A 27084-nucleotide genomic window follows, 5' to 3' on the forward strand; every position below is an offset into this window, starting at 1 on the left:
CGGCGAGAAGGAGGAGGCCATTGATGAGAAAGAGACAGTAAAGGGAGGCGGTGGTGGCCATGGAAAGATAGAGGGAGAGGAAGGAGGATGGGGCTAGGGCTTCGCGGAAAGAGGGAGAGTGTGAAATTGGAAGATAAAGTGAGCGAAGGTCAAAGTGGAAAAACTGACCAAGTGTGGGGGAAATGAAAATTTTGTTCCCTGCATGTACGAAATTTTTTAACTTAGTCTTTCCGCGTTTTTCAAAATTTTGGAATCAAAATATAGACATCAATCAACAGTAACAACCGATGTTAATTATGTAAATAGAAATCAGATTTTCAAAAACCGATGTTAGAATATTTTTTTACATCATGTGCAATCTCAACTTATTTAAATGGCGTGATGTCTATGAGCATAATTCTAGTAATGTGCTTAGTTGTCCGTAACTAAGTGAGGTTCCCTATTCCCTTGGGTACGATACTTGGAGCTTAATTTATTTGCTCTAAACTTGATGACCGTGTTGTATTAAGCGTGAGGCGCTAGTATATGCACCGAATCAGTAGTGAATAAGTACTAGTTGTTCTAGTCAATAGGAGTTTACCTAGTCTTTAGGAGTATCCTAACAGTAAACAAGTTTGTTACTGAAGGGATTAGGATTCCAGCTTTTTCTAAGTATTTTGTTTGTGTATTGTTATTTATATCTCCCTCACTTAATAAATAAGATTATTGGAGGCAATACTATGATTATTGGGAGACAATAATATGAGTATTGGGGGGCAATAATATGCATATAAATTGATCAATTGTGCCTGTAGTGTATTCATTTTGGTTTTGGGAGTTTATGCAATTCACTAGAGGGCAATAATATGATTATTGGAGGCAATAATAATATAATTACTGGATATTATTAGGGGGCAATAAATTCAGACGCTGGAATTCGGTCACCAATCCGGTAGCTAGATTCCGGATTCCGGTGACCGGTCATTGGTCGCCAGATTCCCGTCACCAGAGTCAAGCAAGGTCTCCAATGACTTATTTCTCTAAGTGACAAAAAAGGAGAGGGCAAAATTGTCTCAAAAATAAATAAAAATGAATTAAAAAATATTTAATTGGGTATTAGGGAAATAATCTCTTAGAGTGTTTGGGTAAGTGGGCAATTTTTAAGCTAAAATTGTGTAAATGATCATTTCCCCTTGTTTTATTTTTGTAAATATTATACTTTGTATTTATTTTAATTCTTTACTTATTTTACAATGACAGGTGTACCCTCAATCCCCGGATTTGAACGATCCCTATTTACCGTATACTAACGATGATATTTTACAGGGTTAATTAGATGCTACTTTTAGCATATCAAGATTATATTTGATTTTTAATTTTGTTTAAAAATCAGGGCATGACAATTTGTCATGTGGCATGGAAGGGAAATATCAAGCTGAAATTCAAGTATAAGTCACAATTAATGAGAAAGTGTATCAATTAATGCTTAACAAACTTAATGCTTTTCCTAATTTTCACAATTAATGGAACTATCAATTGCTTTGAATCCCTCTTGCACAATCAGATTAAAAATGTGAACATAACTATGGACATGAAAAAACTCACCATCCATTAGAACTGCATCCCTTAATATACGCCGTCCATCTAGCAACTTAACAAAACAATCATTGGCAGATGCATTGTCTAAAGTTATATAGAACAATTTTTTTTCAATACCTAAATCCACCACCAACTTATAGATTTTGTCAAACATAGCAACACCACTATGTGGAGGAGGCATTAAACTAAAATTCAATATTTGATCTCTTTTGAAATTTTCAATCATCATAAAAAAAAAAGAGCAATGAGAGCAGGATAACCATCAGTTGCAATAGAAGTCCACAAATCAAAAGTCAAGCAAACTCTGCTAGGAATAGAAACTAGAGTGTTCTTAAACTTCTTCATTTATCTAGCATGCATACTCATTACATCTACTTTATAGCAACTCTAACATTTTCCTTATAATATATGTATTATAAGGAAGCAAAATTCATAATCTCCATAATTTTTCTGCTCCAACTCCAACATTCCCCTCTTTTATTGTCTCCATAATTTAATAATAACAACAATTAAGTATTCTATGTTTAAAAAAAATTCAAATAACGGCTAGTTTCTAACTTCTAGTTTACAATGGCTAGTTGACGTCTACTTCTTCTATAAATAAGAATAAATCATCTATCACTTTTTCTATCTCATTCTCATACTTACGATTACTTTGTTTCCTCAGTTCTTTCTCACTTTAAAGCTATTTTTGTGGCTCAAACATTTTATGGCTAGTTGTTATTTAGTTAATATGTACATGAATGAAGAATATGATATTGATGAAGAATATGAAGAGTCGTTATTTGTTCATATCGAAGAAGAACATTTTGGCAACAAGAGTAAATGGAGAGGTCACCATGGTTCCTTTATGGGCCTCGATATTGTTGATCATAATTTAATCGAGGGTCACCAAAAACTTTATTGTGACTACTTTGCCAATTCTCCAAAATATGGGGCTCGTCTCTTGAGAAAGAGGTTCAGATTTTATCATGACTACTTCACAGACCTTGTTAATCAATAATTCATTAAAACTCTTGTTACAAATATATTCCACAGATATTCTACACCAAAACAACCATTAAACAACAATCAAGAACTGAAATTCAAAATTCTCTTATCAATCAATACAAATAAGGCCAGAAAAGACTCAAACAAATAGAGAAATGGAGTGAATCGAAATGAACAAAGGTAGAGAAGGTGGCTTACCGGCGCTATTGTCTTCTGTTTGGGTTGGGATATAGTCTTCTCTGACTAATCTAAAGGGTTATTTGAGCCGTTAGGACTTAGGAGAGTGAAGCTGGTGAAAATTTTAAAATTTTGCTATCGCTATAAATTTAGTGATCGGTATCAATTTAGGGAATATTGCACTATATGATACATTTCACTTAATTATTACTCAAGTTATCAATTTATATCACACACACTTCATTTAATTTCACTTCGATAATGATTTGATTCCATGATTTCCTTATTTTGTTTCACGACTTAGCAAACAAGCACAGCATTTTGACTTCTTAGCTATAATAACCAGTGGCGGAACTATATAGGGGCAGGAGATGGCCCGGGCCCCCCCAAACTTTTAAAGATGTTGGTGTGATTATCTGTAATTGGCTGTGAGTTTAATAAGATTGAGACCATAATCATGTATTGGCCCCTCGCCCCCCCCCCCCCCCCCCAAGTACTCAGCCATGCATGAAAGCAATAATAAATAATATTATATTCACACTATAATTATTTAACCTATTAATAAATGTTTGTGACGAAATAAAAAGAACACATAAACGAAAATCGTAAAAGAAAGCATTAATACTTATCTTAAAATATCAAAGCTTGATTTAATACTGGTAAATATATCATACATTAAATTATTTTTTATAGTATATTTTTTTTGTTAAAAATACTTGGTGATTTTTCGGCCTCCTCAAATATAACTTTCTAGTTCTGCCACTGATAATAACTAAACATTGATTTCAAATAACCATGCATCTCATTCCTTTCAAATACTCATGTTATATGGCAAATGTAGTTGTACATGCTACAACCACCTGATGTCTTTATGCATTAAACTAATCCACACACACGTATGCCTTATTAGTTTTGGTACATTAACTTAGTTAGCTATCCAATTTTCAAGCCACTATTCATTTAACTATTCTTTCACACCATTTTTCAACCAAGAATCATAAGCTAATTAGAAAACTAAATTTTGAAGTTTTTGCGGAATTTGATGAATATTTCATAATTACATGCCACCTGATGAATAATGTTTGCAACACCCAAGCACATGCATTGCAACAAGTATATTCAAAAATCTTAAATTCACAAGCACATCATCACGCCAATACAATGTAATTCAAACTTTTGGACCCTCCGGCACAAGCTCGAACTCCACGCCAACCTAAGAAGAATACATATAATGAGATTCAAAAGTGAAAATTTTCCTCCATGCATGCTATACATGCAAATATAAAGAGGAAAAAGAAAGGCAGTAACATACCTAATCATCACCGTTTACGCCTTAATTCTTAATGACTCAACATCAGATTTCTATAAAAAAAATAAATAAATAAAAAAGAGGGAGAAAGATCAACAGGTTAGTAACGAGGATGATATACACTTGTCCCTCACCACCGTTCAGGCCTTCATCTTCAACGACCTACAAAAGAGAATCAGTTTTAGATTCCTCCAATAAAAATAAAAAAGGGAAAAAATAGAAACCAAAAAAAAAGGAGGAAGAAAAAGCAACATGATCGTCACCATATTGATCAATTACATCCTTAAGAGGCTCCTCATGCACATATTAGACACCTCTTTTGAATAATCAACCTCGTCATCTTTAGAAATGTCAGTCGAATTAATCCTTTTGAGAATTCTCTTTGTAATCAGACTCTGTATCAGGAAATTCAACATAAATTGGAGGACCACCAACAGATTTTATACTATTGCTTCAAAAAACATTGATACTAAAATCTACACCAGCCTTCCTCTTTGTTCCTTTTTTTGCTTTAGAACTTGTCGTTTTCACTTGCTTCACATGAGAGGCACAACTTGCTTGGGAAGTTGAAGCTGCTTTCTTTTTTGCCTCCTTGTTCTTTTGAAGCAGTGTGCTTGGGGAAATCATCTTGACTCTATAACGAATTGTATGCATGAATTTATCAAAGTTCACTTTAGGTTTGATTCACCGAACAGGCTCTTGGGAGTTTTGTTCCTTCATAGTACCCCTATCACTTGCCTTCTTGACGTTCTTCTTTCCCTCTTTCTTCATGCACCCAGCTTCAAAACCTTTCTAATGGTCTACAATTTTTTTAGCATAATTCAAAACAGTATTAGGACTAGCCAATCTACTACTGGTAATAGGTTTTAACTCCAGCAAAGAGCCACCAGCTGCCATTACTAGAAAAATGGCATCAGAAATAGGCCAAAAACCAATGAGAAAAATAATCCTGACCGATGTCTTAGTGGGTGATGAGAAAGGTCCGGAAAATTCAGACATCGATTTTTAACCAATGTCTAGTATTAGTAGACACATCGGTTACTCATTATAACTCGATATAAATATGTTTAAATGATAACAAACTTGTATATTTAAATGTTGTTAAACCCTCATCTTATTGCGGTATTGCCCTTAATGCTTAAAGAAATATAGATCCTATAGCACAATTATTCATTTTAATATCGTTATTCATTTAAAAAACTATGACTGATACTATTTCACACATCTATTCTCAGGGAAGAACGATGTCCATTATCTTGTAAAACATCAATTTTTTTGGAAAGGAGCAATGTCCATACCATTCTGAAACATCGGTTTTTTAGTCTGCATCGATGGCTATACTTATTCTAGACATCAATCTCTATTTAAAACTCAATGTGCACTACTTTGTGGCACATTGATTCTAACATAATAATTCAATTTCCATTGGTTAATGAGACATCGAGTTTCGTTTTGAAATTGATGTATTCTCTCTTAATAGACTTCGTTTTTATAGTTATATACTGATTTAAACTTTATGTATAAACATCATGTTCTTTAGATGAGGATGATGTCGACAAATTTGTAGCTGCTTCTAGAAAATACAATCCACATTTGACAAGAGATTTAAATATTGGGGTATTCTTTTAATTTCTGTCCAAAATCATCACCCTTGATAATAGGCAAAATATGTAGAATCAAACTCTAACCTACCACAAGGCTAGCTAGCCAAAAAGTAGTATTGCAGTTTTGTTCATAGTTGTTGCAATCACTACGTACATCTACCACAAAAGGGTTGAACAAAAGCTAGCCTTACTCAAAATCATATTGATAGTCATAATCTATAGCAAAATCCATAAGTAGTAAGCCACTTCTATGCACACCTTGTCAGCTTGCTCTTGGGGATATCATTTCCGAGGCTTTATCGCCCACTACAAATATATAGAACAACACAAGTCACAACGATAAGATAAACACACTAATATTTAAACTAAAGTTTTCGCAAAACTATAATGCTTATACCTTGGTCAAAAATGATCATGTTTCAATTACAATCAGCCATCTAGTAGATAACAATTAAAACAACCAAAACCATTTAAATTCTGCATTCTAACAAATGAAGAAAGCAATTTTAGTACTATGATTGAAGAAAGCAAGACATTTCCAAAAAGAGATCACGCACCCTTAAAGCACGGGCAATTTCACCTGTATTTGACAATTGGTAATTTATTAAAACAATGAAACATCATCATTGTCTTCGTGCAGACTGTTTTGCATAAGGACACTAACAACCCAGATTAAAATAGATTATTTTTCAGGGTCCACAAAAAGAACAAACAGTGCAAGTAGCAGCAACAATTGTTCAATAGTTCGCAGATGGAAAATCTGGATTATAAATAATGCGGCAAACATAATCCAAGGCGATTTAAGAAATGGCACACAGACAATATAGAAACTCTGCATATTCAGACCGTTGATCCTCTATCCAAAATAACATGAGTTCTCTATTTCTGATTCTTGAAATTTATGTGTTTATCACCTTTAGAGGAGCATTATGTGAGTATCACCAAAAATGAATTCGTGACTTAAAAACCGTGCAAATTTGATTAAAAAAAAAAAACCAAAAGTATTCAAAGGAAATCTAGCATCACATGTTTTTCATATCTAATTCATAAACAAACTAAAGAATATCCAATTCATATGCTAGTGGTGTGAGGAAGGCTATCAATGCTTTCTTATTGATATTTTTGAGTTTGCAAAAATACCAACAATTGTAACAACAAATTGAAGATGGAGGTTTTGTTAACAAATTGTAGACAAATTTTACAGAATAAAAAATTGTTAAATATCACAGCCAAAGCTTATTGCTTCTATTTCAATGAAAGTTTAAAACTCTTCAAACTCTATTCCAATCAAAATGTCAACTCTTTCTTATCCTTGCATGCACAGATGAAAACATTTATCCTACTGATTTGTTTAACAAATGAGAAAGAGGATCACAACAAAAGAAAAATTAAAAGCTTATAGTTTTACATATATCCACTTAAGTATGAAAAATGTTAGTTGCTAGAGATGAATCAAGATGTGATCTAAAGCCACCAGATTCTTAGATGGTCGAAGGGACTCAAGACCATGCAAAGTACCTTTTCCCTCTCTTCATTAGACAGATATTCAAACAGAAAACAAAGCATTAAAAGTTGAAAAGTCAATCATAAAATTTCCTTTTTCCTTCTTCCATTTACTATCATTATGCCAAAAAACAAATCAGACAACAGTTTTTCACTGTCGTTTGATAGTCCAAATTGCTGTTGTTAATACTCCTACCGTTTGATGCAGGATATCAGACCAAAGCGCGTAACCGTTGTCTGATTCTAATTTAGACAAGCGCTATAATTAACATGAATGTTGTCTAAATACCAGAAAGGACAACATCAAAATGTATCACCTCCGTTGTGCAAGTTGTATTAAGTCGGCAGCGGTCTCAATAAAAGTAACTTTTGAAGCAAAGTTCGACAAGATGTTTTCCGTAAAAACTGTTGTCCCTTTGAATATTCTACATCATCGTTTTGAGATTAGCTGTTGTGTGAATTGGAGAAAAACAGCAGAACTTTGGAGAAAGCATTGTTTAGTTGTGTTTGATACTATAGAATTATCTCAAAATCTTGGACTTCCTGCCATACTAGTCTAACTCCCACAATGGTCTTTCCAATATTTTGTACTAGTTAATCAAGTTAGTCAATTGAATATGTCAAAATTCAGTTGGAGTTCTTTGTTTCATACAATAGTGGTTTGCCTATTCACTATGGTATTCTTCCACTTTAAACAACTTATCATCCTATTTTGTTGTTGTGTTATTCATAGTTGGGCAATTGTAAGTGTTTCAAAAGTATTGTAGTTAGGACATTCAGACAACAGTTTTTTAATTTCATTTTATGACATCCCATTGTTGGAGAATTGTTAGAAAACAGTTTTTATTTGTAATGTAGTGGTCTGAGAGAGTGTGACATGACATACATTTTGAGCACTACATATCCATTAATTAACATCCAATTCACATCCATTGATTAAACAGAAAAACCAATTCATCATCTGAGCATGCACTACATATCCTCGATCAGCCTGCTTACACATATATAAAGGCCAAAAAGATATTGTACTTGTCTATCAATGCCACCTGTATTTGCCTAAACTAAGGCTAAAAACATCAAGGCCAGAAACCCTAGCTAGCCTATACTAATTGTCCATAAACATATTGAACCTTCTCTAGCTATAAGGTCAAAAACATAGCAGCCAAAATACCAAAACATGCATTAATATTGCGCCTTTACCAACCAGATATCTATGTTGCATGATACTTCATGATGAACCTAGCCTACTCTGACCTAACATCATCAAGATCCTTATGGGTGTATACCAGATCTGACCGTCGCTGCCACTGAAACAAATACAGTAGGACTTACAATGTGATCATCAAAAATTCATGAAGCAACCAGAAACTAAAGTTGCAAACTCAATTGCGAAGACACAAACTGATGCAGCAACAAGAAAATTAAGTTATTACCAAGTCATCCCAGCTAAAATTACTAGTCTTTACCTTTGAAGAAAATTCTAGATTCTTAACCTGAACTATTTACTTCATGTACTGCATGATGAATATCCCACAATCCTTGTCACCTTGTTGCACCGGAATACCCTAAAAACAATATATTACAACAGCTCAATTGTGCACTAACCTAACCATCAAAAAACCAAGTAAAATTTTGAACAAGACAATGAATACTACACATACCCCCATATTGTGCCACGTTATTGATTTCCGGCTAGATCGATTTCTCTGAGCATTGTAAATTTTGATCCCACTTCAACAATATATATAACAACCCACCAATAAGTTTTAATATATCGAAGAACATACAAACACAAAAGGATCATGATTCCAGCATTTTAACAAAATGATAAATGCTGAACACTTACTTCTCCACAATGATTTGCCATTCTCCGCAAACTAGTCGACGCCGTAGTGGATCCATGAAGTAGATAATTTCTTCCTCCGGGTTGACAACAATTAACATCCAATACTTACTGACAATTTTATACAGATCAATTAAGTGAGGTCTAGTGTTTAGTATTTGTATTTAGATATACTTGACTTTTAAAATGACATATTGTAGTAATTAGAAAGTAACTCACCCTGCATTATATGGCAACATAAAAATCTGGCATTTCTTTGCATTTGTGAACCTAACTGATAAATGACGCGACCTTTCCATTGGATTACTTGCTCTAATCTGATGAGAGTCCACAAAGCCAACCATGTCCGACATCTTTGCTTTCTTCAATACTTCATGCAAATAGCTGCAATAGCACACAACCTTCATATTCAATATTTGCAATGTAGTACAATAGCGATATCATGAATGATTCTTACCACATATACATGCAGATGACGTCGCCTGATAGTTCACTCATGGTACACAATGCATGAATGTCTCCCTTATACAGATATTGCTTCCTATTGATCCCAAATACTTTATCTGTTAGCATGAAAGAGATTGTCTTCCCATCAGCTAGTGCGTCTCTCCCCCACAACCACAAGCACTTTAAAGGTGAAGGGTAATCTTTTGGTAGCTTCTTCAAGTCAATATACTCCTCTTCATCACCAGCTGTTTGCCTTTTCCTTTTCTTCGAACCCTTACCTGCAGCCTTATTTGGTTGTTTCTGTATGGAAACAGTTTTAAGTTATTATTACATTATAGACAAAAGGTACATATATAAATGCTACTTTACCTTGTCAGTTTGGGGAGGGGATTGAAGTATGAGGTTCCTTGGCCAAGCGATATAAGTCCCAACAGCATCTTTGATAGACACTATCTCATCATTAACTAGGAATGAAAGCTTAACTTCAGGAACAAGTGGACGAATGATCGACACTCGCACATTACCTTCTCCCAAAGGACAACCATGAACTGTTTGATTGGCGCACTTATCATCTTGGACTTCAACAACGCTTGCAATGGCAACAATATTGTCCACTGATCCTAAAGCCAATTTGCACTCTAACGGCCTCAGTTCCTGTGTTATGCAAAACACAAATTCCAATAAAATTTATGACACAAAATTAACTAGAACAAGTTAACTAATTAGGATAAGCTATATTCCTTATGAACTATGCAGTCAAGCAGTTCACATCTACCTCCTGTGTAACTTCAACCAACTTAATAGGAGTATCATGAACCTCTATAGGAGCAGCATGAACATGCTCTATAGCAACTGCCACTTCTATAGTAGCTGCCACTTCTATACCAGCTTCCACTTCCACCGGCAACCCTTTGCCATTTTGTTCTTCTATTTTCTCATCTATGTCATCAACTAACTCTAAGCGCTTTTTTGCAGCGTTAGCAACCTCCTCAGGCTTTTCCTTTGTGGTTTTCTCCTTCAAGTTGGAGCAACTACATTGGTCTTCTCCTTCATCCCTAAGTCTTTCCATATTTTTATTTATATAAATAAAATCTATAAAAATTAAGTAAAAATTAAAAAATACAAAACATTGCCTAGGCTCCTGGACGCTAGTCCCCTGGTTGTCGCCCGACTAGCGCCTAGTGATTTTTCAAACTTTGGTTATATATACACCTCTTACACAGTTGTGAATAATTTTGGAATCTTACCAATTCATCATCAAATGAAAAATTTTGGAATCTTGCCAATTCTAGCTGCAGTAGAAGCTCATGACTCCTATTTTGTTCAAAAAAGAGATTCAACAGGACGTCTTGGGCTATCATCACAACAAAAAGTTATCGCTGCAATGAGGATGTTTGCCTATGGAATTGGGGCAGATGCTCTGGATGACTATCATAAAATCGGTGAAACCACTGCAATTGAAGCTATTTAGAAGGTTTGATGAGTTAAAACATGTTTTTATTGCTTTCTCTGTTAGCAAAATGGAAACGAAAGTGGATGAGTTAAAGCATGTTTCTATTGATTTCTCTGTTAGCAAAATGGAAAAGAAATTGGATGAGTTAAAGCATGTTTCTATTGCTGTCATGTTTTATTTAAGTATTATATCCCTCTTGCAGGTTTTAAGGCGATATGTCAATCTCAAAGATAATATTTTCTCTCCTTTTGTTTTGCTTTCTTTGTGAGCAAAACCAAATCTTCTTCATGAAAATACACAGAGTAGAACCCAAATAGGCCAAAGACAAACAAGCACTGAAAGTGGCTGAAACAATTGACACAGCAGAGAATGTGTAAGACTCTGATGATGCTATAACCTTCTTTGATAGTGTTCTATAGATGAGGATACAAAACAAGATGAACTGAAGCAAGATATCAACTGCAATGACATACATGAATCTGGATTGATAATGGCTACAATGTCAGAACTGCATTTAATCCAGACTCAGTTGAACAATCACAAAACAAGGTCCAAAAACCTTCCGCCATGATGTGTCTCAGTTATGTACAAAATCTGCACAATTACAAGAAAGAAGAATTTACAAACAGATAAAGCAATTGTATCTCGAACCCATGGTTTTTAGCATAATAGTTGGTAGAAGTTCAAACCCAACAGAAAACAGAGAGAAAAATATAAATGCCTCAGTTATGCCATCTCATTTCTTGATATCAATCCCATGTTTCTCATTAACTATTATATTTCTAGATTGACACCCTACTGTGAATCAATTTTAAAAGACTATAGTTTGCTCAAGTGACATTGTATGATATTTGATTTACAAGATAAAAAAAAAAGGAAAACAACACAAATAGAATTATATATATTAAAATAATATTCAAATTTGACATCTCTATTGAAGCTAAAATTAGTCAAAATGTTAACATGTCAATTTTGCCAAGTCATATGTCAAATTCAAATTTAATCAAAACTAAAAGACAAAGCCGTCGGAGATGCTCTCAGTAATTCTATTTGGATAATCCATGTGTCGGGCTGTGAGAACCATGCGTGACAAGCTAGAGCGGGATCTGCTGCCACGTTTCGGACAGAAACAACCAGTGTACCGGCACTTAGGGGCCACACTATATCCATTAATTTCATACGTGTCTGCCAACGCAGGGTTGCACTAACCTCATTTACAATTACCGATATAACCATTCCCTATAACACACCTTTCGAACGAACATACCAAGTCGGCAGGTCTAGACTTGAAGAGGGTAATTTCGTCATTCCAAACTGCCGAGTATAATACAGCACGTGCGAGATTCCCACGTGGTCGCCGTCAATGACCTCCTCTCCCCATTCTCCTCCTCCTAACAGCGTTAATAGCTCCGAGACTTTCCAAAATCCTGGAATTTTCGTGGTTAGGGTTTTCAGAAAATCAATCACCGTCTCAATTCCTCAAATCGGATACAGCTAAAAATCCCGGATTTCCGGTTTGGGAATTTGCCTCTTTTTTCTCGCCGCCGGCTTCTTTAATTTTGTTGTTGTGTGTGTGTTTTATTTTTTGGAAACTAATTCATGGTGCAGTTGATGAAATCCGGCGATCTCCGCCAAACGACGCCGTGTAAGGATAAGCTGCCGGTGAAATTGGAGATCGAAGACTCCTTGGAGGAGGAGCATGGCCCCCTCAACAAGCGCTCCAAACCCTCTCCTGCTTTTCATGAGGTTTGCTTCTTTGATCTGTTTCCTTCTTTTGCTTGCTGACAATATATAGCTATGAGAAATGAATATAATTCAACACCTACTTTGATCACAACCTTTTGCTTTTTTTTTTTGGTTTGAATCTAAACCAGCTCGATATTTTCATGTTTGATTATGTAGCTGGTCAATATATGTTTTAAAGCAGCACAAGAAAACCATGTTTGTGCTCGTTGTATGTGATTTCCAATATCTTTACTGATCTCTGGATTATATGTTGCAACTCATGGTTGACGTTGGAATTTAGCTTTCTTAGGCTTATGGGAGTAATGAAGAATATGACTCATTCGGCTTGTCTTTTTACTATGATAATTTCAGAATACAGTTATTCGATTGATGTCTGGATTTTGTTATAAAGATTAAAAGGTTACGTTGAATTTTATCTTTCTTAGACTCGTAGTTTTATTGCTTTTATGGTATATTGGTGTAGTGAAGAATATTTGACTCAGTGGGGTTTTTCTTCTTCTTTACTATAATATTAAATTTGGAATATAGTATTCCACTGTTTCAGTTACTTTTGGTATAGTATTTAAATTTGTTAATTTATTGAAATGCTCCCTTTTGTTCTCCTGATTGTTGCAGAGTTCGGGCGATAATGGGTTTGCTGTCCCAGCTCCCCAATACAATCCACTTGATGAGCCTAGCCCTTTGGGTTTGAGGCTCAGGAAGAGCCCGTCTTTATTGGAATTAATTCAAATGAAGCTTGCTCAGGGGGGTCCTCCTGCAGCGGGAGATGTACCAAGAGAAAATCTTAACTCTGGAGTTAAAAAGGAGATTAAAGCAAATGCTGCGGTGGGGGCTACTGATAAGCTTAAAGCATCAAATTTTCCAGCTTCAATGTTAAGGATCGGTAGCTGGGAGGTATTCACAAGAGTTTCTGAGTCATTTATGTTGGATATTATGACTGCAATATGTTTGGCGTGAAAATCACTAATATTACATTATTTCCTGGCAGTACAAATCAAGGTACGAGGGTGATTTAGTGGCAAAGTGTTATTTTGCAAAGCATAAGCTCGTATGGGAGGTTCTTGAAGGAGGCCTCAAGAGCAAAATAGAAATCCAGTGGTCAGATATCATGGCCCTGAAAGCAAACTGTCCTGATGATGGACCTGGTACTTTGAATGTTGTGGTAATGCCTTTGATTTCATATTCACTTTTTACATCTGTGTGCTGATTCTCAGGATGATAATTTGTTACTTAATTGTATTTGTCACCTGGCAATCCCTTTTGTGTTGCAGTTGGCTAGACAACCTCTGTTCTTCAGGGAGACTAATCCTCAGCCTAGAAAGCATACTTTATGGCAAGCAACCTCAGATTTTACTGATGGGCAAGCAAGCCTGCATAGGTAAATTAAATTGGTCATTACAATTCTTCGGTTCACTGAAGATCTCAAAGTTGGTTTTTCTGCCAGTGTAGTTGTGTTAAATTTTTTTGAACGCTTTTACTTTTCGGTCTTTATGTATTTAAGCTTACCGTGCAATTTTCAACTGCTCCCATGAAATTTGATTATTATTTTTTCTCTCCATTTTTAACTATTTTGATGATCTTAATTGTTCAGTACCGGTGACACACAGTTTTGCTTACTGTGTTTGACATGGAGCTAAAACTATTAAGTTGTATGATTGATACATGGTCTTTCAGTCTTTTTGAAGTTGCAGTCATACACTAAGGTATTGAGGATGCTGTTATATTGATGTAAATTCTTTGGGATTGTGGTTTTACAGGCAACATTTTCTGCAATGTCCACAAGGACTGTTAAACAAGCATTTTGAAAAGCTTATTCAGTGTGACACACGTCTTTGCTTCTTAAGTCGACAGCCAGAGATTGTTTTGGATTCACCTTATTTTGAACTGCGGCCTTCTGTATTTGAAGACCAAGGAGAATCCAAAGGCCTTGGTTTTGACCAACCAGCAAGTGGTAAAGGATCCTCCATTTCTGGTTTCCAGGATATAGCATCACCATCTGCAAGTCAGTCATCATCTTTGAAGGCAGACCAGCAGGATTCAGCTGGTATGACATTAGAGCATCGGTCCAGAGAAGCTCCTTCCCCTAGCTCAGGTATGATAAATGAACCTAGCATTTGATTCTATGATTAATGGTTACTTTTCATTCCTGTTTCTTTAAGTATAATTACCATGTTCTGAAAATTTGTTCACTTCGTTTAGCGTTTCTTTAATTTTGGTGAAATGAGAGTTAGGTTGTATTGGGATGGCTTCTTGAGTAACTATGTAGTGTACTAGTATCGTTTTTAGTTCACAATTGTGGAATCCATAGATTTCAGATTCCAAATAGGCTCTTAAAATCCATAAGGAATGTCTGTCAAGGTCAGAAAATTGTTAGCAACAAGGCTAGGAGCAACTCTCATGACTATAATATTATCTTGAAATGAGGAATGACTAACATAGTCAAGAGTATTTTCTATATTAGATCATGTATATTGCCTGGTATGTCCCTTGCATGACTGTAACGGCATCAATAGCTTCATGGTTCCCGTCACTGCACAGGGCGAGAAAACTTCTGTTCATTAAGGACTTAGGACTGGCTTAGCATATCTAATGTTTCTCAGATTCATATATATGGTTACAACACGCGCCCACAGATATATATATATATATATATATATATATATATATATAGTCCGGCTACGGTGCGGACGGTACGGATTTCCGGTTTTCTTCCACTTTCCGATCACATTTTCACATCTTAACCGTTCAGTTTTTAGGTCCTAATGTATAGGTCACCTCTGCAAAATTTCAGCCAATTTGGTGATCGTTAAGGCATCCAAAACTGCAAATTACAACATGAACGGTTTCGGTTCGACAGATTCGGTTCGTTCGTGTAAATTGCAGTTTTTGATGCCTTAACGATCACCAAATTGGCTGAATTTTTGTAGATATGATCTATACAATAGGACCTAAAAACTGAACGGTTAAGATCAAAATATGTGATCGGAAAGTGGGTGAAAACCGGAAATCCGTACCGAAGTTTCAGTACGGACGTACGCACCTGAGAAAAATCCTATATATATATATCCTGCTGAATTCTGAAGTTGATAATATTTGTACATATTTCAATTGTGGTCTCTTGTATTGATGATGTAAGATATAGACTCAAAAAAAAGATAATGTAAGATGGTTACTAGTCTGCGTGTTGTGTCATTTGTGTGCCAACCAACAAAAATCACTACTGATTTTGAATTATTTCAATCTTGAGACATGGTAAAACTTTTGCATTTAGAGTTCTGAGAGTTGCGCATCATTTAAAGGTTGTGTTGGAATTGATTAAGACAGTCATTGAAGGGATTTGCCTTCTTATTCTGGGATTACACTGTTAGGCTTGGTTGTACAAAGTATGTAGTTTATTTAAATCTAAGCATGAATCCATCTATTGTTTGTTGGTCACTGACTCACTGGTTGCCTTTATCATACTGGTTATGGATGCTCGTGCAATTGAAGGAAATGGAAGTTCTGAAGTTGTTGATTCCAGGGGGCCAAGAAACTGGGAACAGATAAAAGTGCCTGGGCTCCATCCTTCAATGTCGATGAGTGATTTTATGAGTCACATTGGGAACTGTATTTCAGAACAAATGACTTCCGGAAATCCACCTTCTGCCGATCAACAGTCGGAATACCAGGATATTCTCGAGGACATTGCGCAGTACCTGTTAAGTGACACTCAATTAACTGCAGCAGATGAGAGTCATGAGACATCTCTCATGTCCAGGGTCAATTCTCTTTGTTGCCTTTTGCAGAAGGACCCCACTTCTCTTCAGACTTCGCAGGTTGAAGTTGAAGGCACAGATGGTGGAAGGGATATTCAGCTTAACCACACTCCTGGTGGTATATCTGGAGCTGATATGCAGGCTCCTGAAGAGGATATGAAGGATGTTCCTGGAGGAAAGAAGGCACCGGGAATGTCGAGAAAAGACTCCTTCGGGGAATTGCTGTTTCACCTCCCTCGCATCGCCTCTCTTCCCTCACTTCCAAAAGTCTTGTTCAACATTTCAGAAGATTGTGAGAGTCAAGGTAGATAAGTCATTTTTTCCAAAAAATCAAATCCTATAAGTCTACAGCATGCAAGCTGAATAGAAACGCCTCTCCACCCTTCAAATCTCTCAGTGTACACAGTGAATAATGCTGGCTATTTAATACTATTGTCTGTCACCAAAAGCTTGCATTATGTTGGGAGATCAGGATTCTGAAATTTGTGTTGATGAAGAATCCTGAAAGATTTCACTGTACAAATGCACCGCACCCCACTTTATAGCTAGTGTTGTTTGGTTCCGTTCATGCCGTATGACCAGCTTAAAGAAGCATCTGTTTGTAAAGTCTATTAAATTTCAATGTGAATGTAATTTTAGTCAATAGTCATTCAGCTTGTTTACAATTGGAAGTGATGAAATGGCGTTAAGCTGATCGGTGTATTAGACTCCCAAATGCAAAGGGAAAAAGACAAAAAGGAAGAAGCAAAAATGGGCTTGTATGAACTATCTTGGAACCATAAAGGAGGATTTGATGCATAAAACGATAAAAGGAACAGCAAAAAATAAAGGAAAAAAACAAAAAATGGGCTAGTATGATCTTGTTTTGAAATTGACAAGTTTTCATTCATTTTTAGAAATGGGTATTGTTTGGACAGTTAACGTTCAATGGATGATAGTCTTTAGCTTGTATCATTAGGATTTAAAGTAATGATTAATCTGTAAGTATATAGAGAATCAGTGTAGTGTATTCCCATGTCTAGTGGCGGATCCAGCTTTTTAAATTGGAGTGGTTTTTTTTATATTTTTTAAATAAGGAAGTGATTGGCAAATTTAGCGCATTGCGAATATTTAACTAAAATATATTAGATATATACTTTATGAGATGCAAAAAAAATAAGAATCTGAAGTCCCATAAAAAAACCTAGAAAAGAATGCGCCTCACTCGCAACCTACCATGTCCTTCTTCCCCCTTGGCTTTCTCGCTCGTCCGGCTGCGCCGCCATGCTTGTGCATGCTTTGGCCTCGCCGGCATGCGACGAGCGTGGTCGGACGGGTCTTGTGTTCATGGGTTCCTCCATGGTTGACCAACGAGTTCTTCTGGTGTGAAGGTGACCAGGAATGGGTGTGCGGCTCGATGAATTGGAGACCAGATCGGGTCTGGATTGCGGAAGGGTGATTGGATTTCTAGTGGAAGTGTTACATTGTTTGGCTTCGGCTGGTGGTAGATTTGGGTAGCAGGCGGTGGCGGTGATTGGATCATCTTGCCTCGAGTGCAGCGATGAATGAGATTGAGGATGTTGATCGAGCATTAGCGTGGACTAAGACGAGATCTGTCCTAATCTTTTGGTTTTCAATGATAAGGATGCTGGTTGTCACCCATTGCAGGCATGGTGGAGGTGGTGGGAGAGTGATGCCGATCTGGTGGCGTTGGATTTGGAGGGTTTTGGACCTGGTGTATCAGCTGGGTTTTTGGGCTGGTTGGTGGGCTTGGGTCACATCATTGGGTTCTTGTTGGGCTATTTGTGTTTTAGCTTTGTTATGTTATGAGTTAATTTTAATTTTATTGTCAATTTTGATTATTATAATAAGTCCCTATCAAGTTATTGTATGGAGAGTTGGGCTGAATGTCTGTGTGTGCACTCAAAGTGCTTTGTCTGTCCTAGAGAAGTGGCGAGTCATTATCAAATGGGCGCAATCCCCTAGTGGCAGGATGAAACAAAGTGTCGCTGGAGGTTATTCTAGTCGACAGCATAATGGGAGAGCAGATTTAATTGTTTTATGATTTTGTATGAGCTTTATCTTTCCGTTGTATCACTATTGTGAAGTAAATGAAGTTGCCCAGAGGTATGGCATGTGAACCCTTGCTAGTTAGTGCATGTTTGAATACATGAGTTTAGTGGAGGCTCCTGTTATTATTCAGGATGTTCTCTCGTTGGTAATTATTCGGGATCTAGGCTTTATGTTCCCCCAATTGTATTCAACAGTTTCATTAATGAAGCCTTGAGGGCAGCTGCACCAGCCCTTATTAAAAAAAAAAAAAAAAACAAGAATTCGACCAAAGCTACTATCAAATTGATTACCGAAAAGAAAATTTTTGGTATCATTTTTTATTAAATAAAAAGCACGAGAGATTGAGAAAGTAACTTAATCAAAATTAATGCCCAATAGACTACCTCTTGTACTAGGTTGAATGCCAACTAGACTACCAAAAAAGAAATAAATTTTTTTTCGTATTGACTAAAAGAGAAAGGAGGTTTAAAATGTTATTATAGTGAAAGTAGTACAGTAATGACTCACTCATAAGGGTCGTCAAAAATTGTCATTATACATTACAAGAACACATCTCTAGCACACCCACATTTCAGGACTACATCGAAAATAAAGAAAACTAACAAACTTGAATGAAAAGCAAAAATAAAACAAAGTTCATGTTATACAAACATAAAATAAAAAAATACAATAGAAAATTACATAGTAGCACCTGACCAAAGATATAAACACAGAAAACCCACCTTCAATTTGTTTTATACAAATAAGGACACAAGCTCAGGCCCAAAACCAAATGAAGCAGGCCTGGCTTCGAATTTTGATAGAAAATGACTTAAATGCCCAATTTTCATAACAATTTACGCTCATGCCACTGTGCATAATACTCAACGACCGAAACCCAAAATCCCAAAAAGCAAAACGCCCAAACCCAAATCAGAAACCCTAAAATCTCCAGCGACGGATCCAAAACGCACTGCAAGATCTTCGAAGCAGTAGCACTCTGCTTGAATCTGGCTCCAATGGAGATTGGTAAGGTAAGCTCTTACTCCAATTTTGCTGCCTTCGTTTATGTTTCTTCGTTTATGTAGCAATAGAATCGATTAAAACCTCCAAAGCTGAGCAAATCGAAAGTAGCAGTAGAATCGAAACCTCCAAAGTTCGATTTACTCAGCTTGAAACCTCAACACTTGTATAATCGATTTCGAGGATTTGCATAGTAACTACTGTGTCTTTGTGTTGTTTGATTGAGCTTCTTGTTTGCTTGCTATTGTTTCTTTGTGTTGTTTGATTGAGCTTCATGTTTGCTATTGTGTCTCTGTGCTGGTTGTGTTTTGGTGTTGAGAGTTGGATATGATGGCTGGTTTTGGTGGAGATTGAGATCTTGTGGTATTCACAGACTCACATTTCGAGTGGATTCAGTGTTTTGTGGTTAGTGTGTGTATAGTCCAGTGATTCACAATTCGATGCAGATTTCATACAATGTTGTTACTGTTTGTGTTCATTTCGGAGGTCCAATCAGTGTATAACTACTGTGGAATTGCATTTGAATGCCTGATTTTAAGATGGAAGTGTAGTTCATCAATTAGATATACTGCTACTGCTACTGTAGTTCAAAATATACTACTACTGTGTTAATGTTTTATAATCTATATATGTCAATATGTCAATATAAGAGTATGAGTTTTGATTAAGAAATGTATCAGTGAATTATTTGGTACGTGTTTCAGCAAAATATACTGCTACTGTGTTAATGTTATATACTGCCCACTCTGTTAATGTTATATACTGCTGCTGTGTTAATGTTATATACTGCTACTGTGTTAATGTTATATACTGCTACTTTGTGTTTTGTGTAGGTGAGAAGAAAAACTCTGGCATGTAGGAAAAAGTTTCCAAGCACAAGAGCAAGATTGAAGAGACAAAAGCAGAAAGAGGTGGAACAAGACAGGGAAGAAGAGGAAAATGCAGAAAAGGAGGAAGAAGATGAAGAAGAACAAGACAGGGGAGAAGAGGATAATGAAGAAGAAGAGAAGGAAGAAGAGAACGATGGAGCAAGGAACAGAGGCAAAGGCTAGAAACAATCATATTGCCAATACAGGTGCAATATGATTGTCTTCCACGACGTGCTTCATAAAGTGTATGAGCAGCTCAATCGTGAAGAAAAGATGGGATTGAAAGCCGAGTTGAAGAAGACGCCATTTTGGAACTTGATTGTAGCTTATGATAAGGGATTGATGACTAAGAACACAACTGCAAAATTAGATCGGGAGATGCATAGGTTAGTGCAATGCTACAAGCCGACTTTGAAGAAATTTAATTTTGGAAACAAGTTGGCAGAAATAAGTGTATCGGACGTGCAATACATTTTGGGTTTGCCAAACCGAAAATCAGCTATCATGGTGCCAAACCCAATAGATGATCCTGTGACGTCCCGAACCCGGATTCACCGGTTTACTAGTCATTTGGACAGTAAACAACTTTTACTTTCACTTTTACTGTCGTTTCAATGCTTTTAGGGGGCCCTAAAAGTTGACTTTTTGTTTGGGTCAAAATTTGAGAAATTTTCCTTCATGAAGGTTGTAGAGGACGTTAAACCGAGCGCGTGCATATGTGGTACGTAAAAATCGGACTTTGTATGCGAGAGTTATGGCCAAAAATGTGAAGTTACTGTTCATGGTAATTTTTGATTAAAATAGAAATTTACCCCGGGTAGGTTTCCATTTCCGGAAACCCACCCCAGCTCTTTCTCTCTCCTCTCCCCCGACCTCTCTCTTCTCCGGTTCGACCATTTTCCCTCTCCCTCCGATTTCCGGCGATTCCGGCCACCAACCGGCGTGCCACCGGTCACCAGAGGAGCGCTTCCTCCCTCCGAGCACCCTAGCAACCTTGGTTTTCCACGATTTGGCCGGAAAACCACGGATCGAAGGAAAAACTCCTCCGGCTGCAGTTTGAAGCTTTTGCCGATTTCCGGCGATTCCGACCACCTCCGGTCCCCATCTCGCCGTCGAAGGTTCGGTTTTCATCACTGATCATTTCCCCTATGGCCTTGTATCACGATTTGTTGTGTAGATGCCGAATCGACGAATTGAAATTCTAGGGTTCTTGAGGATTTCTGGGTTTTTGTTCATTGAATCGATTTCGGCCATTTTTAATTGTTATTTGGGAATGTTGTAGTTGAGAAGTTGAATCAGTGTGTTGAGAAGGTGCTACTGCCAAATTTTGGTGGCCATCGGAGATGGTGGCGGCGGCGCCGCCACTGTGGGCGGCGGTAGCGGCGGCTAGGGTAGTTTATAAATTTCAATTTTTAGCTAGTTAAATTCTATAATTATCATAGAGCATATATATGAAGTTTGGTGAATTTTGGAGGAGTTTGGAATTGTTTGTGAATTTTCGAAGTTTGGAGTTTTGTGGTGGAATTATGGGAAATCCGGCCGTCGGATTTCCCTCGTTTTCATTATGGAATATGTAAATTGAGGAATTAGAATTGTGGAAGAGATTTGGGTTGAATTTGAGAAGTATTGGAGATAGGGATTTTCGGATTTCGTTTAAGTTCGTAATTATTTTATCGGATTGCCGTTTACGGAAATATAATTGTGTACAGGGCAATGTCGCGAGCTACGGTTAGATGAAGGAACTCGTTTGCGTGGTTGCCAATAGTACTGTGAGTGGACATTTGTTTTTAAATTAATTCCGCATGCAGTATTATTATTATTTTCTTCCAATTGAGATTTAATTATGTTTTGAATATTTGAGATTTAGTTTATCGAGATTTATTTATGGATTACGAGATTAGTATTGAAATTCCTTACCAAGGGCTTTTAGTAGATTTTTGAGATAGTCATTCATGAGTTATTGAGTTGGGAAATGATTTTCGGGAAGTGACTGATTCGGAAAAATATTATGAGAATTATTGTTTTCGAATATCAGTTTTTATGAAGATATACGAGTGCGAGGGATTTAGCAAATATTTGAGCATGATTGATTTATCGAAATTTATTGAGCTTTGAGCTCCGCACTTATCAGCCTTGAAGTTAGATTGAGTTTTCTTTCCGAAAGCATCTATTGATTTACAGAGTATTTGATTTTATGCTTTCGAGGACTTATTGAGATATTGAGGTTTGATTTAGCGAGATAATCCTGAGTTATGCTTTCGGTAAATTTTTAATGTTTTATTGAAGTAACAGCGAGTTTCTTTCTGAAAGCAAGTAATTGAAAGAGGTTGTTTCCAGTTTCCAGTTTATTGAGGAGGCTATTCAGTTTATTAAGGAGGCCAGTTTTGGCGCATGCGTATCTTACCTAGTTGGCAGTCCCTTCTAGGTAATGGTCTGGTTGGCAGTCCCTTCCAGACTACAGCTCGGTTGGCAGTCCCATCCGATGCGTCACCTGGTTGGCAGTTCCTTCCAGATGACATGAGGTAGTTGGTCGGCAGCCCCGTCTACTACCTGTGGTTAGTCGGCAGTCCCGTCTACTACATGTGGCTAGTTGGCAGTCCCATCTATCCACCGCCTCCTATTCCGGTTGGCAGTCCCTTCCGATGCGTCATCTGGGTGGCAGTCCCTCCTAGATGGCATGAGATGACTAGACAGCAGTCCTTTCTAGTCATCGAACGAGCCTCATGAAAAGGATGTTTTTATAAGGATTGAGGATGAGATTTTAAGAGATTTCAAGATGTTCTTGTTACGTGATTGAGATTTCAGTAAAGAGGATGATTAAGAGTGTTTTCAAGATTGTTACTGCATGCGAGATTTTAGAGAATAACTTGGGAAAGCATTAAGTTTTACTTATTCATTTGAATTACTTATTTTTCGTCCACTCACTCTAACGGATTTTAAATGTTTTCCCCTGGGCCCTTCGGTTTTAAATGCCCAGTTTGCAGGCCAGTTTAGCTTGAGGTCGAGCGTACTTGGGGTTGAGGCATAGCTGTCATAGCTTCCGCATTATAAAAGCATCGGTCATTTATCTTGCTTTCTATTCTCTTGTTCGCCTGTATATTAGATTGCTCTGATAACCTATGAGATTAATATTCTTAAGTTTCAGAATTGTTTGGTGATATGAGAGATGTTGTGATATAGGGAGCAGGGTGGCTCCAGGAGAATAAGGATGGATGATTTAGAAGTGTAATTGTTTTTCTACAGGTTTTGGGTTGTCCATTTTTTGGGGAAGTTCTGTCAAATTTTTGGTAGAATTTCTTCTAAGGTGGGCCCCGCAGGGCCTCTTCGGATTTCAGGGTGAAATCCGGGGCGGGTCCTGTCAGATCCTAAGAAGTCGACTGATCATCCTCTTATTCGAAGGTTCTTTCCAAATGACCGAAGGATAAAAAAAAGCAAGAATCATGAGCTGTATTGATGAGCAGTTAAGGGAAAAAGCTCCGGGGTGGATAGAGAACATGACAAAGTTGCTGCTACTGCATTTGTTCATCACGCTACTATTTGCAAGCTCAGGGTCAACCTTAGGATGGAGCTTCGTGAAATTCATCACGGATATTGAGACAATGAAGAGATATAATTGGGCACGAGCTGTTAGAGACTATTTGTTATTGTGTTTGCAAGCTGCTACAAAGGGAAAAGCAAGGCAAATCAGTGGATGTGCAACATTAATCCCGGTAAGTTACTACTGCTACTACTACTGCTATTGCTATTGCTACTATTGATACTGTATAGTAAAATTATGTGTTACTTATATCTGTTTTGTTTTTGTTATAGTATTGGATATCCGAGAGGAGTACTATGCTTGTTGAAATTGAAGGCAGAGAAGCAATGACTGCAGGGTGTGTCAAGTGGAGTCTCCCTCAATTCACAAAAGAATTGCAGAAAATGCAAGTTGATGAAATAGAGGTGATGGATATGCTATTGTCTGCTACTGTATGTGCTTCTGCTACTGTGCAATATGCTACTAACTTGAAAAATATTTTATTGCAGATTGATAATGCAGTGGCCGACAACAATAGAAGCAAACATGGCAAAGAAAACAGCGATGATGACTTTGAGAACCCTCCATCAAAGCATGCTGCTACTGCACAGGCAAAGGGGCAGAAAAGACAAAGAGAAGAAAAGAAGGTCACAATAGCTGCCAAAAAACTAGCCAAAAAGTGGGTGGCAGAAAAGAGAGCAAAAAGTAAAGAAAATAAGTTCTCGAATGGGGATGCTACTGCACCAGCTGAAAAGGAAAAGTGTAGAAATGAAGAAGAGACAACTGATAATGAATCAGAAGGTTTCGAAGATGAACATGAAGAAATGACATTAAGAGATTGGGTAAGTACAATGAAAAATTACATTTATAGTAGCTACATGTACATTTTTACTAAAATCATCTTTGTTTTGTTTTTTAGATGGATATGAATGGCATGAATTTTGCAAAAAAGATGGACGAAAATAGAGGAGAGGAAGGGATGCAAACAAAAGGCACAATTGGAGTAAATGTCAACGATATGGATTTGGGTGCAACTGAGGAAGAAGAGGTAAATAAATTTAAGTTTCTCCGGTTTCTGCAGATTTCTTTTGGTCTACTTCACTTTGGATCTTTACCTTGTTTTGATATAGTTTGATTGGTAACAATGTGATATTGCATTATTTTCTAATTTTTTTGAGTTATCATTTTCTTTTGATTAAGGATGCTGCAGATGGTATTGGAGGTGACTTTAGCTTTGACACTGGATTGGGGGGGGCGGGGCGGGAAAATGAAACAAACCTTGTGGATCAAGATCGGGATGGAACTGAAGGAGGAGAACCAGATCAAATGGAAAGGAACGAAAAAGCTACTACTGAGGCAGGTGCAAATATTACGGATCAAATCCTCAAAACCATTGTAGAAGAGATTGTGAATGAAGAGTACAAGAGCATGTATGATTTGCATTTATATGGTATGATTGTGAATGAAGAGATTTGTATTTATCTCTATTATTTTTGGATTAAGTTTATTTTTTTTGCGTTATATGGTTTGCATTTATATTGATTCATGTTTTGTGGATTGCAATGCTGGTTGTTTTGATGTTGGGTTATAGAAAGTTCATAATTGGGTGAGGTTGTATGCTACTATGTACATGCAGGAATGATCCAGCTTGGTTCAAGGAATGGGAAGACTTGTTGGAGAGTGAGTATGATGAATTTGGCTATCCAAGCACTGATGAAGAACAGATCAACACAGTGGAGCATTGGCAAGATGTAGCAATGTTGAAACAAGATATGGTGGGAAGCGCTATCGAGAGCTGCAAGAGGAAGCAAGCTTATATAGAGAGGTTATGGGATGAAAAAGAAGAAGTGTCAAACAAATACAAAAAGTTGAAGACAAAGATGAAGAAGAAGCAAGAAGAGATTAGAAAATAGAGAAACAAATGCAGACAACTAATGATGATAGTGCAAAGGGTAGAAAAAGATGAAGAGGCCAATGAAGATGCTGCTGCTGTTCCTGCTCATGCTACTGCTCCAACAAATGGACCAAGGACACGATCAGCGATAAAGAGAATCAAAGAAAGAACCGATCGGAAAGAGAAGCAACTAGAAGGTTTTGAGGTGCAGAAACCATCGAAGAAACAGAGGAAGAAGAGCAATTAAAGGACTTCACAAACATATTAGTAGTCTATTTTGGTGCACCAATCGTATGGGATTCAGTGTTAAGTCAGTCATCCAAATTAGTATATATTTTCATGCGCAGAAGATAGGGATATGTTTGTAGATTTGCTATTGCCTATCATTTCTTGATCTTTCAACAAGCAGGATGGGAAGGGGATCAAAATCTTGAATTGCAAAGGTTCTTAAAAGGTTGAAATTGATTCAAGTTTTCTAAGCGAAACCAAAATTTAATGTTAGGTTGGTGTGATATTTTCTTGGGAAATTGTAATGTTGGAAGGCATTTGATTGTGGTTTTCGGGTTTGGTGACCAAACATAAAATGAAAAATATTGAATATACACGGAGGCAGAAGATTGAATATACACGGAGGCAAAATAAAACAAGGCAGCGTGCCGCTGCACTACCAACACGCCCTGCTACTACACTAAAACATTTTACTACTACACCTGTTTAGGAGTGAACATAAACAAATCTGCTACTTCATTACTGGAAACTAAAAATATCAATCACTGAAATTAAACTTTTTTTTTTGTAATTTGCTACAACGAAACAATGTCATCTGCTACTATTGAATAAGCTACTGCTTGAAAACGATCATCCATGACCGTTTATCCCTATAATACTCAGTTCCTCATGACATAGAAACTTCTCAAAAATTCAAAAAAATAATCTGAGGCACTGCTACTATATAAAATTGCAGTGCGAACATATATGAATCAAAAAATTGCATGTGATATTGTTGAATCATGCCATCTGCTACTGTTGAATCAATCTGAATCAATCTGCTACTACTGAATCATGTCATGTGCTACTGTTACTGTTGAATGTGCTACTGTCTCAGATCGCCACATTGCATGACCTGCGATAGTGGTGGCCAAGTTGATCACACCGTGTGCATTTCACTGGTTTGGACTCTTCCCCAAATGACTTGATCCTCCTTGTCTGTGGTCTTCCGGGAGGTTTTCGAGTCTTGGGAGGCTGCAAAGCTGAATCACCAAAACTACTAGGATTGGACTTATCAAGATCCGGGACTGGAAAAATAGGAAGATCATGATCACTTCTATAGAATGATGTCTTTCAG

At 36.9% G+C, this 27084-nt stretch overlaps 1 protein-coding gene and 1 long non-coding RNA gene across 3 annotated transcripts; both read left to right on the top strand.

Moving 5' to 3' along the window:
* The first annotated feature begins 12253 nt into the window (after positions 1-12253).
* LOC112197464 lies at positions 12254-17054 on the top strand. 2 transcript variants are annotated; one of them, XM_040518137.1, is made up of 6 exons: positions 12254-12650; positions 13266-13544; positions 13639-13812; positions 13922-14028; positions 14408-14742; positions 16116-17054. In XM_040518137.1, exons 1-6 carry the CDS (start codon positions 12504-12506, stop codon positions 16715-16717), a joined length of 1644 nt encoding a protein of 547 aa, XP_040374071.1. In that variant the 5' UTR covers positions 12254-12503; the 3' UTR covers positions 16718-17054. The 2 variants fall into 2 exon arrangements, with proteins under 2 accessions (XP_040374071.1, XP_024193918.1); XM_024338150.2 differs by having other exon boundaries at positions 12255-12650; positions 16140-17054.
* A 7534-nt stretch (positions 17055-24588) lies between these two features.
* LOC121052909 lies at positions 24589-26258 on the top strand. Its single transcript, XR_005810201.1, has 4 exons — positions 24589-24687; positions 24765-24893; positions 25056-25295; positions 25482-26258. It is a non-coding gene; the product is annotated as an uncharacterized LOC121052909 (long non-coding RNA).
* The last annotated feature ends 826 nt before the right edge of the window (positions 26259-27084 follow it).

Source organism: Rosa chinensis, chromosome 4 (assembly GCF_002994745.2).
Source record: "Rosa chinensis cultivar Old Blush chromosome 4, RchiOBHm-V2, whole genome shotgun sequence".
Taxonomy (NCBI): domain Eukaryota; kingdom Viridiplantae; phylum Streptophyta; class Magnoliopsida; order Rosales; family Rosaceae; genus Rosa; species Rosa chinensis.